The 13,080-nt window shown below is 35.6% G+C and overlaps 2 protein-coding genes across 3 annotated transcripts in view; one reads left to right on the top strand and one right to left on the bottom strand.

The window, feature by feature from the left end:
• Window positions 1-787, top strand: part of LOC145256282 (uncharacterized) — a 99,954-nt gene extending 99,167 nt beyond the window's left edge. For both annotated transcript variants that reach the window (XM_080115010.1, XM_080115099.1), the window contains exon 6: window positions 553-787. In XM_080115010.1, coding sequence (XP_079971136.1) covers window positions 553-615 — 63 coding nt within the window. In that variant the 3' untranslated portion in view covers window positions 616-787. The remainder of the gene's footprint in view (window positions 1-552) is intronic.
• LOC145255900 (mitochondrial S-adenosylmethionine carrier protein-like) overlaps window positions 1-13,080 on the bottom strand; it is a 238,204-nt gene that overhangs the window by 141,071 nt on the left and 84,053 nt on the right. The gene's annotated exons all lie outside the window — the stretch shown is intronic.

Genomic DNA, 13,080 nt, shown 5'->3' with positions numbered 1-13,080 from the left:
GACACAAACCATTAACTCTTGTCCTTGAGTAGCTTTTGGGCCTTGATAAGCAATGATGTATTAGTAAAAAAAACAAACATCAATGGTTAATAAAAAAAAAAATTAAATGTTGTTTTTCTTGTATTTGATGAAAGTATGAGGGTTGTTCCAAAATTAAAATGTTGAAGAGCTATGAAGACAGGAGTAGTATCATTAAAATGAGCAACTTTTGTGCTTCATAATTTATTTGTCTATATAGTCACCACCATTCTCAATGTACTTTTGCCAGGAATTCAATGATACATTTCTGCTTCTGACGCACATCCATGACGGGTTGTTTTCTTGGAGTCTCACACCGTAAATATCTGCAATAGAGATGAAACTTTCAGGTCAGGAATGCAGAAGTTCAGTCATCATAACAATGCAATTTGCAATTCCCTCTGATCTATTTGTGGCTGAATAAAAAAAAATAGGAGGCATGGCTTTTGGAACATTCCTTATATTAAAAATAATTTTTTTTTTTTTGTTTCTTTTTCTTTTTAACTTAATTTTTACATTTTTTTTATTTTTCAGAAACCCCTACATTTGAGAATGGAATCTGTAAATGGATCTCAGGAAATAGACGATTGTTCATAATTTTGAATAAAACCAGTGAATGGATATATTTTATGCAGATAATTTTTAAATATTTTTCATTTCTTTTTTTTTTTTTTCTTAAATAACACAATTCAGTCAAAATCATGTTCATCAAATGGATTCCAGCATTCTTTGCTTTTATCAATTAAAGTTTTTTTGTTTTGTTTTTTTATCTTTTATGTCAAGTGCTTTATATTCTATAGCTTTAAATTAGTGCCTCAAAATATTTTAGCAGGTCATATACCTTATGAATCTCGCTAAACATGTGGTATTACATGCCCCCTCCGCTCACTTGCTAGACATCACTGATACCAATGTTGTGTGCTGTAGGTTTCTTTTCTTTCATCTTCTCTTCTCGTGTCCTTGTCTTTCACATTGGCGACTGTGAAAAAGGTGCACATGAGGAGCTCCTAAGTATAAAAATAAAATCAGACAACACAAAAGGAAAACATAGACTCCAACATTTTCTGTAAATATCAGTTGCATTCTGGGTATGTGTATGACACCATCGACTCTCCACACACTAAGATCCGCATATACGATCTGTTGAGGTCATCAGTTGGTGTCAGATCATCCTGATCTCTAAAGGCTCTCCCAAGCCGATCCAAAACATGATCTGTTTTCGATCGTGTCAATCTTGTAACTGGTGTCGACCGTGTCTAACTGGCAACTCATCATCAACTAAGACTCGTAAAACTTTGCAAACATTAGACTCTGCAAACTACTCCCTACCATCATAAACCCCACTGACACTCCCAAAACTGAATCTACAAATATATCCGATCCTTTTGTTCTCATCATCTGCCACACCTTCATTACAATCCCATTTCATCAATTAAAATAATAACAATATATCCATGTGCTCCTTGAACATAGTTTCATTTTGTTGCTTTGTAGAAAAATATAATCTCCAGAATTTATTTTTCTACATTGTCGCCACCATTCTCAATGCACTTTTGTCAGCCTCTTTTGATGCCTCAATTATAAAAGTTCAGAGTGGGTTTTGTCATTCACATCTCTACTGCCACTCTGAAATCGACGAACCCATCTCCTAACTGTGCTGACATGAACTGCATTGGCTTCGGAAATGTTCAACAGTTACCGATGAATGTTGATCAGTTCAATTTTTTCTACATGGAAGAATTCGGTGATGCATTTCTGCTTCTGAAGCACGTCTATGACAGGTGTTTCTTTTATAGGGTCTCACACTGTCAGTATCTGCAACAGAGAGCTGAAACTTTCAGGTCATGAATGCATAAGTTTAGTCATCACAGCAATACAATTTGCAATCTTCTCTGAGCTATTTGGATAGAATAACGCAGTAGAAGGCATTATGGAATGTCCCTCATAGATAATGCACGAGGTAAATATTTTTTTTGTTAGCGCTCTACGAATAAGTATATTTTGTTTGCCAGTTCATTTTGCTTGCAGAGAGAAAGGGCCTCCACATGGTTACGTTGGCCACCTCCAAAGCACCAAGATGGTGCTTGGAATGGGCCACGTGCACAATACAAATGCAACCATCGAAGTACATCTCATCACTCACTTTGTCGGCTGGCAAATGGACACTTTGTGACCACTTAGATATGCTCTGTAAATGCTCGGCTGTGCCTATTAATAAATTTATTTTTCACACCTGTAATTTGTGAAAACATGTGGGGACATGATGTGCCCCTCTGAAGAGTATGGTCCATATAGTCAGCCTCACACTTGTATTTGAATTTATATACAACTAAACTCTTTTGTAGCGTGGAAAGTACACCTTTGTGAAGGGAAGGGACGGCAGTATTGGTGCTAAACACCACTTGCATAAAAGCAGCAAGATACTGCAGACGAAATTTTCTCAGGAAAATCTTGACTGATAACCCTAATGAAGTGGAGTTTCAGATAAACAAGATACTTGGATGAACCAAAAAATGTACTTTTTTTTTTTTTTTTTTTTTTTTTTTTTTTTTTTTTTAAATTACATTTTCACCCCAAGCAAGGCACAGTGCCACTTTTTAGGGGGCTACTATCAGAGACATAAGTTGCAGAAATACTATGAAGGAGTTAAGCAGCAAGATGTCTGTTCACATTACACTTGAACTTCTGCATGTCAGTACAGTTGGGGAAACAGGAATACAGAAGGGAATTCTAGAGTTTAGCAGTTCTGGTGAAGAAACTATTAAAGTAGAAGGCTTTCTTACATCTCGAGATCTCTACAGTGTAGAGTGGGACTTTGCTGTTTGCTGGGTTTGTTGGGAGTTTTTACGTTGAGTGGGGTACAAGGGTTTGTAGTTCGTTGGAGCATCCACCATTAAAATACTTGTAAAACAGGCAGAGGAATGCAACATTTCACCAATGAGACAGAGGTTGAAGCTTAGATGACAGTTCAGAATCTATCAGGTTGGCAACTCTCTTTTGAACCTTGTCCAGGAATGAGAGACTAGTAGCAGATGCACCAGCCCAAATGTGACAACAATACTCCATACATGGGTAAATAGTGGTCTTATAGAGTTAAAAAAAATTACTAGGGAATCTAAACTAGAATCAGATGACCAGGTCTTCATGTGCTTTAGTAACTTTAACCTTCCTCACAGCAGCCACGGTAATGCTCTCGATGTATCTATTCCAGCTCATGTTCACTGTGAACGTTAAGCCAAGGAGTTTGAATGAAGTACTTTCAGGTAATGTATCTTTAGCCATAGCTATTGGTGGTTGAGAAGGTTTCTTGTAATTATTAAACGAAACAAGCTTAGTCTTGGCAGCATTAAGCGTTACCATCCATTTTTGACCTCATTCAACTCCAGACTGAAGGTCTCCCTCTAGGGTTTCTGCTATTATCTCGGATATATGTTCATTTGTTTTCCTCTCGTGCCTGTTATAGAGTGTGGTGTTGTCAGCAAATATACCCATCTCAGAGAATTTTATCAGAGAGGTCATTTATGAATATCAGGAATATTAAAGACCCAAGGATCGACTCCTGAGGTATATCCGCATTTATGCCATCGTTCGATGTAGAGTTTGAGGCAAACTGATGGGCAAGCATGTTAGCTTTTTTGGTTGCCGTGCAAACAACCACATGATTGTTGGATAATGGAGGAATTATTGATTGCTCATTATTTACTACACTGTTGTAGATTTTCCAGAAATCACGAGTTCCTAATTTCTATGATTCAACGTGTTTCAGTATATTCTCTCTTAGCTGTAGCTACTTCTTTCTTACAATTACTTGTAGCTTCTATATACTTTGGCCTGTTTGTACAGGACTTATGTCTGTTAAATCTACGGTATGCATGTTGCCTCTGAACAATGGCAGCTGCACAAGTAGAAGTAAACCATTGGGGAGAGTGGGGTTTACTATAGAACTTCTGTGAAGGAACATGTGTTTCAATTGCTGCTCTGAAGTATTCAGTGGTCACATTTGCGCACTCTTCCACAGGAAGAGAAAAGATATTTACCCATGGGGCATCTCTGATGTGATCTCTAATTGGCATCCCAGTCAGCCTTCTTGTAGTACCTTGTCATTTTGAGTAATGGCTCTTCAACTTGGGGTCAAGATTTTAGAATGATGTCTATCATTATCACAGCATGATCAGCATTCCCAAGTGGGCAATGGGCATTTATTACACAATCCTCAGGAAGTGTTTTCAGAAATAGATCCAGAAGTGAAGCATGTTGGTCCTGACGATTTGGGAGAGGTTGGGAATGTTACTGTCTGTATCAAGGAATGGGATATAGAAAAGTTATGTATGATGCTACCAGCTGTGTCCGTGTAGTTAGAGAAGCCAAGCCAATTATTATGGTAGGCATTAAAGTCACCAAATACATGTATTTGGGCACTAGTGTCAAGGGAGAGTACTACATCTATGCTGTCAGAGACATGAGTCCTAGGTTGAGGGAAAGCGATAAAGAAAATATAGGTAGTTAACGCTATGTTGTAAAATTAGTTTAAAGCACATGAAGGCCTGGTCTAGTTTAGATTCCCTAGTAATTTTTGGAATTTAAACTAATTTTACAATAACACATAAATAATGTTTTCACCTTAAATGCGTTGGTTCAAAAGATCAATTTTAACCCCACGTGTGTTCTCATTTCAAATCATAAGAGTGTGGTGAAAAATCTGTCTTGATCAAGTTAATCTTTTGTTCATAGGGACAAAAAATAAAAATGTAAACTAATACTTTTTTTTTTTCGTTGTCTCCAGTTACAACGTATTGCACATTGACATGAGAAAGTACTTTTCATTGATTTTAGTTTTGTGTTAGATAATTAAGTTGATTTAAATTTAACTGAGACCACATGTAGCCATTGTCACGCCAGCATTTTCACTGCCTCATTCACTTCCCAATTTCCTTCTATCTATCTCTTCTAGGCATATCTTAGATAATCCAGTTTCAAACGTTTTTATATGTGCAAAGTATATTGCTCTTGATTACTGGAGTGACTGGTGTTAGAATTGTGATTTGATGAAGTTATTTAATTGGGATGTGGTCTGTGAGTCTGCCGTCATGCATAAATCTCTGATTTTTAAATATTTCTATTTTCAGCAGCATTGAAGCTGTCCAATTTATGCAAACCAGCCTATGAAATACAACTAGGTGTATGAAAATGTTAAAAATTCTAGCTTTAATGTGACATGGTATTATTATTGAAGTCAATAATAGTTTGTTTTTCTCAAAGTCCGTCCCTCTTAAGGTTATTTAGCGTTTAAAAACTGCTAATCCATTATTAGTGAATGATTAATATACATTTTACATTGTAAACATCAGCTTCCTTGATATAGTAGTGGTATACTCTTACGACTAAAATGTCCAAAAAGGGTAAAAGATCATTCTACCCTTCCTTGAGTATTGGGTGAAGCATATTCAATTTCAGGAAAACATTGTGCTGAGACCTTAAGATTGTCCATATAGCACCAATATTGTCCACATAGCACCAATAACAAAAGGGTCTATGAACTCGATTGAACGGCAAGGATTCTTGAAAACCTATGGAAATATTTACTATGATAACATCTAAAAGGATACTCATCACCATCCTGTCAACCTGCTGATATTATTTCATTATTGAAATTGACAAACTTAGTAAGCAAGCCCTTAAGTTCCAGGGAAAAAAAAAAACTATGGAAATGCAAAAAGGTTTAATCTGCTACGATAAAGTATATCGGCACATATTTGAATGATTTCATTGAAGGATATGCTTGTGAATAAGCTGGTGAAATCAAAAGAAAGTTTGTTTTTTGAATTACAATCCACTTTTGCGCATAAATGATGCATAATGTAAAGAATTTGTAATCCAATTATCTGTGAACTTTTGTAGGACAAGAATATCGTGTTGAGGAATCAATCATTGATGGTAAAACAGACATTCTGGTTCATTGTGAAACTACAGGGCAGATCCTGTTGTAAATATTCTTATTTAGAAATTTCTTTCTATAGAGTTGAAGGAAACGTTTTTTAAGTTTTACTTCAATAGTATTGTCACCAAGCTTTTTAAATTTAGTTTTGTCACTGAAAATATTTGGTGTCATCCTTGGTTATTTGGATTATTTGGACTACTGTTCTCATCTTCAGTGTTAGTCTCACAATGTTTCGGTCGACTTTTTTCAGATGTAGCTTGTCAAACTCAGGAATCTGCACTGAATTTATTCAATCCATAGGAGTAGCATGCTCTCGTTCTGTCAGCTATGAATTATATATGTGTGTGTACTAATATTATATAGTAATACATAGTGATATATGATAATATGTAGTAGGTTTAATGCTCCGAAAAATCATATCATTATCACTAGATAGGTTGCCTACCACGGTTTAAGACAGGTCCATCTACCCCCGAGAGAAAGATAAACAGTGCCAGTTTCTCAACCTGGTATTTTACCTTGCGATACATACATTCCCAAATGGTCACCCATCTGGTACTGGCCAGGCTCAATATTGCTTAACTCCGGTGATCTGGTGAGAACCGGTGGGTCAACATGATTGTGCCGTATATATATATATATATATATATATATATATATATATATATATATATATATATATATATATTGTCACGACCCGGTTAATGGATGACCGAATTGATTGGCAATCAGATCGAGACACATAAATTTATTTTATTTGATATCCAATATCTCATCTTTATCTTCGGTTAATCGTCAGATGTCGGATCAACCAGTGAAATATATCATAAAGGGGAATGGAACAACAGAGCAATGAATAACGAAACAAACACTCAATCAACGTTTAAAATTCAATAAAGACTTTTATATACAAAAAGGAAGAAGAAAAAGCTGTGATAGAAAGAATGAGTGAGATAGACGTATTTTTGGGGATGTTTGCCAGATGTATGCGACATGCAATTACAATACAATATGTATAAAAGTTTGTGGATAAGAAAAGATATTGGCATGAGATAGGCCAAACTTAGCTGTTTTGTCCGTTAGGGTAAACACGGATCATAAGTTCACAAACACGATATCCAAGAAAAAAGTTGAGATGGCGAAAGTCTATCTCTTCCTCGAATCTTAGTTCCAAAGAAGAATATATGTGAGTCCAATCGGCAATACGATTGTATTTGAATAATAATCCGCAATTTAATTAATTAAAATCTCAATCAGAATAAGTGTTGAGTTCAATCGGCAATACGATCGTATTTGAATAATAATCCGCAATTCAATTGATTCAAATCTCAATCTTCGATGAGGTTCAATTCTCGGAGATAATGTTTATACATCGGGCTGTATTGCTTCTTTTCGCCAACTGTTTATTTCTTATTTTCAAATCCCTCGTGGTCCGCTTTTCCCGCCACAAATGTTCGCTGTCTGGTTGCCATGACGACGTATTTCCGCTTGTTATGACGATATTCACACCCAACCTCTGTCCCACTTCCCTCAGCCAAGTGACTGCCATGCCACATCATTTACAGAGAGAGGGGGTTGTCTGGCTGATTAGATTTTAAGAAGAGAGAGAGAGATATATATATAGAAAGTAAGTCTTAACGCCAGATAGATAAATAGAGAGATTGAATGTTCATTTTGCTCTGACGTCACAATATATATATATATATATATATATATATATATATATATATATATAATTCAGAAACATGTTATCCTTGGTGTTAGTAATGAACTTATCTGGTTTGATAATTTATTAATCTTTAGAAGTTTGGCAGCCTGCTAATGAATTTTATCCCAGCCAAATTATTGAGAATTAATGGGGCATCAACAAACTTCTGTGCAAGTTCAAGTTCGCCTTCATATAAAGGAAATCATGATGATGATTAAGACTGCAGTATCTCAAATTCATCAAATATGCTCTCCCTATCAATATCAGGAGGGGGAACACCCATATTCGAACCTTCCATTAATACTGCTTTTTTCATGTGAGAAAGAATGACCTCAGAAAAGTTAGAACACCTGCTGATCAACATCAATGCTTGCGCTATGCCTTCCATAAATAAATGCATTAAGGCATCTCTAACTATTGTTCTGTTGATGCGGAAATTATCATCAGAAAATATTTTGAGAAATGCCATCTATCAGAAAGAAAAGAAAAGATTGAACTACACAGAAGAGCATAAATGATGGTATTTTATAATTAAATCAATGTTGCAACCAAAATTCATTCTCTTGTCCTTGGTGGGTTCCAAATTGAGTGTTCCTCGCTTTTATCTTGGCAGTGCGCCTAGAATTATAACCAGGAGCAACATAATTGTTCAAACAGGCCTTCAGGAATTCAATTGTGGAGCTAAGAGATGCAATTTTGCCTCTAATTTGAACAATCTCATTCAATTTGTTTCTGACAACCGTTGTATATCTACTTCTAAAGTATTTAAAGAGAGTTGGTTGGATAAAATTGAATTACTGATCGAGCAACAACACTACATAGTAAGAAGGGAGAGAAATTTATTTTTATCTTTAATAGTCAAAAGGCATTCAATTAAAACCTAATACATACATACACACACACACACACACACTCTGGACATACCCATGACGCATTGGGTTACAACCACAACCTCTGTTTATTAATTAAAAAAAAATCATGAGCTATAACATATTCTTCTTGTATAAGTAAAAATTATTTTGTCATCTAATTTGCATATGTGTTTGTGGTTTTTACAGACATGTGTGAAAATTAGATGTCCAATCTGAAAAACTACTCTTTAAATGCTCAGAGACCACATTAAGAAATATTAGAGAACGGTTGAATTAACAGAGTGATGGTGGATAAGAGAAATACATAAAAAGTTATAAATTTCAGCTAATTAGAACAATTAAAGCAGTTTTATTTTTTCACAAACGCATATATTTGAACGTATTTCAGGTTTTTAGTATATATAGGGAAAAAACTTAGCAAAACAAATGTTGATTAAAAATAAATATGTAACCCCTACAGCCCAGAGCAAATGCACAGGCTTGGAAGACACGTGCACCTGGCTCCAATCTCCGTGGCATCATCTTTATATCCGTCCAGTGGTAGGATTTGCTCCCGCCACCGTGGTTCGTTCACTTGTCTCTAAATCTTGGTCTGGCTTTCAAACTGCATCAATAGGGGCCAATCTGAAATGGATTGCACTTCCATGCAACAAGTGTTTTACAAACAAAGACTGGATAAGTTTTTTTTTTTTTTTTTTTTTAGCACAAAATAATTATTGCGCTAAAGATTACAAGTTAGAATGTTCATAGACATTGGTTACTTTGTACAATTTATAGGGGCTAGCAGCTGTTCGCTAACGAATTTCTTTGTTTAACATGAATTTACACTTAAGAAAAAAAAATCAACTTAGAAGGAAAACAGTGGCAAGTCTAAACCAGGATGCAATGGGGGGGGGGGGTCGCCGAAGAAGGCATGTGGCTGTGTGTCATCTTAGATGTCTTCGCTTTTTGTTATATTGGAATCTGTTAGCTGTAACTCCGCCTCTCCAATATGGGTCCCAAATGTCCATCAGCCAATCGGAAGCCATCCCTTTGTCTTTCGCCCTTCACTAGGTCCAATCACGTTCCGTTTCCTGAGGGGAGGATCCAAGTATTTTCATTACACCCAGAACTGGACAACAATCTCTTGTTTTTTATGCTTACTTGAATTCATCAGCGAGCTACAGGTCTATTCCCGCCTGACTTCTGTCCTGACTGACTTCCATTCCAAAACTGAATTATCATATCAGTAAAAAGTAATAACTATCCATGCCGGCCTGTGGATGGGTGATTTTATGGCTTCATTCTCAGCTGTTGTCTTCACCTAGATGACCTCTTCTTTCCTAATTGACACATTTTTGATGGATACTCAACAACCAATTCGAAGACCACCCAAGAACTGGTTTTATGGTCCGATTTTATGAGAATCAGTCTTTATCTTGCAATAAATAGTTTCTCTTTCGTTTTTCTATCTCCTTTTCCTCCAATGTCCACAAATAACTGTGTGTGTATTGAATTGATGTCATATCAATCTTTTCTACAATGTCTTTTTTCTGCATCCTTATTACCGTATAGCATCATTGCTGCATCTGTAAACTTACCACAAATAAATAAATATGTCCAATAAAAAAAAGGAGGCGACTCATTCATATATATATGTATATATATGTGTGTGTGTGTGTGTGTAGGAATAAAAATAAGAGCTTATAGCTTTTAAAAAACCACTAAGGTAACGGGGGGGGGGGGGAATACAAAAAATAAAAAATAACAGCATTTCAAAGCTGTTAATATTGCTAAAAAAAAACGCCAACAATAAATCTTATATAAAATAGTAGTTATCTATAGATAGTTTCACTGTATCACCGCTCTTTAGTGTGGCTAGACTAGCACCCATCCAGAACCAGAGTTTGAACCTATAACCATCAAGTTTATACTCAGCAGTTCTACCCTCTGGCATATGTGATCATTGCATGCAAATAACCTCCTCAAATGTCTGTTTATTTAAACATTTGATCACCGCTATTTACAATGGTAGATTTATTTGTTTATTTACAAACAGGGTTTTTTTTTTTTTTTTTTTTTTTTTTTTTTTGAGATGTTAAACTTGAAATCAACAACTCTATTTTCTTTAACTGCAGATTTCACAATTATTGGTTATTTTTATTTCAGTTTAGTTTGGCAATTCATTATGTGTTTTCAACAGGATGAAGCTGCATGCAACAAAACGTGCAATACGATCAGTTTACTGAGAGAAACATTTGATGAACAAATAATTTAACAAAATGGACCTGTCAACTGGCTACCCCATTCATGCAGTTTAACCCTATTAGCTTATTTTCTTTGAGGGTATGTAAAGTCCCATGTCTATGCTGATAAACCAGATTCAATAGACCACTTGGAAGACAACATTTGACATATTATTGCCAAAATACATCCTAATTTAAGGCATAGAATTTATGAAAATTGAACCTCTAGATTATGCCATAATTGTACTTAAATGATAAATGTCAAAAATTAATCTTTGCAAGAAATCACATATACTTATACAAAAAAAGGCACTTTATGTTTATATGTGTGTGAGTGTATTTTCTATGAACTTCGAAATGGCTGGGCTGATTTTTAAAAAAATTTTACACAAAAGTACTTTGTGTTTGGGAGCGTTCTTAGATAAGTTTTGGATCAGGATGCCTTTGATGAGTATCAAAAATTGGTAATAAAAAAAAAATAAAATTACAGAAGAAACAGTCCGATTTTGACCAAAGTTTACACCCTTATACAGCTTAACATCATAAGGGCATTTTAGAAGTTTTATCACCACACAAGCAGTAGGGCCCGGCATATGAAATCAAAAATTAAGACAGGGGCGTGTTAGAAATGAATGTTTCTGTTTAGACCACAATTGAACCATGATACTTGACTTTTGCATTTTAAACTTTAATTCAAGCCATTATATGAAATAATTTTATAAAATCAACAGTAGGTTTTCTACAATGCAATGTAAACTACAATGTATTTTTGACTATGTCACTGAGGAGACATACGAAACTTCCACCTGGTGCATCCTAGATTAGAGCTGGCAATCAATCAATTTGATTGTAAAATGAGCAATTTCACCAATTTTAATGATAATAAAAAGTGTTTTATTCAATCCTGGGCAACGTCGGGTCTTCCTGCTAGTACATAAAAACTACCTGTAATGATCCGACATTGCCTGGGATTCATTACATTCAAATTTGTTTGGTGGAAATGTTTTGCCTTGAGAGGCCATCTAGAATTTAAATTTCTGCTTTTAAAAGCAATTATCCCTCAGGCAGAAGATCACATGCTAAGAAAACAGTGCAGATTCTTTGAAAATTCTCTTCATTTTATGATACTTCATGGATGTCCTGGGATCAACATATGCTGTAATTCAAGTGGACTCACCAAGTGGTCAATCCAACTGGCAAATAAGTGGACTTTTTTGTTAACTGAAAAACGATTTGATTGGCATGACGTTTCTGAACTTTTGAGATGAGGATTGCTTATTCATATTTGGATTCATCAAACTTCTTTTCTCATCTTGAGTGTGTTTTTCACGTTTCAGTTAATGTAACCTTTGACCTTCTTCAGGTGTATCTTGTCAAACTCTGGAATTTGGATGGAATTTCGAACCTTCATTTACTTTACAGGGGTAGCATGCTCTTGTTCCGTCAGCCATGATTGGATAGAGGTTCTAAGTATATTAATTTTATTTATTGCAGACTTTTTCATGACGTTTCGCCCAACTATTCCTCTGGCCTTCGTCAGGTGGTACCAACAACGGGATAGAAACTCCGAATCTCCTAACTGCATTCTCAACAATTACTACCATCCATAGTTGGTGTTGTCTCACCACGTTTTTGACCAAGTAAGCCTCTGGCCAGCTTTGAGTAGGATTGAAACAGCTATCTTCAGACAATTCTCACCTGGAACCGTAGAGATTCAACGTCTCTATCTACTGCACCATGGTTTCAGAGTAGAGCTGGAAATTAACTGGATTATTCTCATCAATCCAAATGATCAATGATAACTCCAGAGATCACTTTCTTATAAATGAAAATAATTATTGCATCAGATATTTTCACATACAAGCGTGCAATGGAACTACTTGGGTTCTTCTGGACTCAATTCAACATAAATTGTTTTAAGATGCAGGATTTTTCAACTTAAATTCTCACAGATAGTTTCTCGGTCAGAGAAAGAAAAAAGGGATTTTCCACTTAACACTTTCAGAAAGCTGTATCTGCTTTAGGGCTGCCAGCTCCACAAAGCTGATTTGTCCCCTTTTGAGGCCAACAGGCAAGTCTCCTATCTGCTAAACACAATACTCTATTCTAAAACCCTAAATTTGACCATCAATCTCTGAGATTAGTATTTCCTCTCCTGTCATTTGGAGATTGTCTCCTTTTCTCTTCTCTTTTGTTCTAAAGAAATTTATTTTTCTCTTTTTTTTCTTTCCCTTCTGGACTGTTTCTTTTTTTAATTCTCTCCTCCTCTCTCTCTCTCTCTCTCTCTCTCTCTCAAGAGAGAGAGAGAGAGAGAGAGAG

This window comes from Euprymna scolopes, chromosome 1, assembly GCF_053919585.1.
Source record: "Euprymna scolopes isolate OS-2025 chromosome 1, ASM5391958v1, whole genome shotgun sequence".
NCBI classification, from domain to species: Eukaryota; Metazoa; Mollusca; class Cephalopoda; order Sepiida; family Sepiolidae; genus Euprymna; species Euprymna scolopes.
This window is presented reverse-complemented; position numbering and strand designations above follow the sequence as displayed.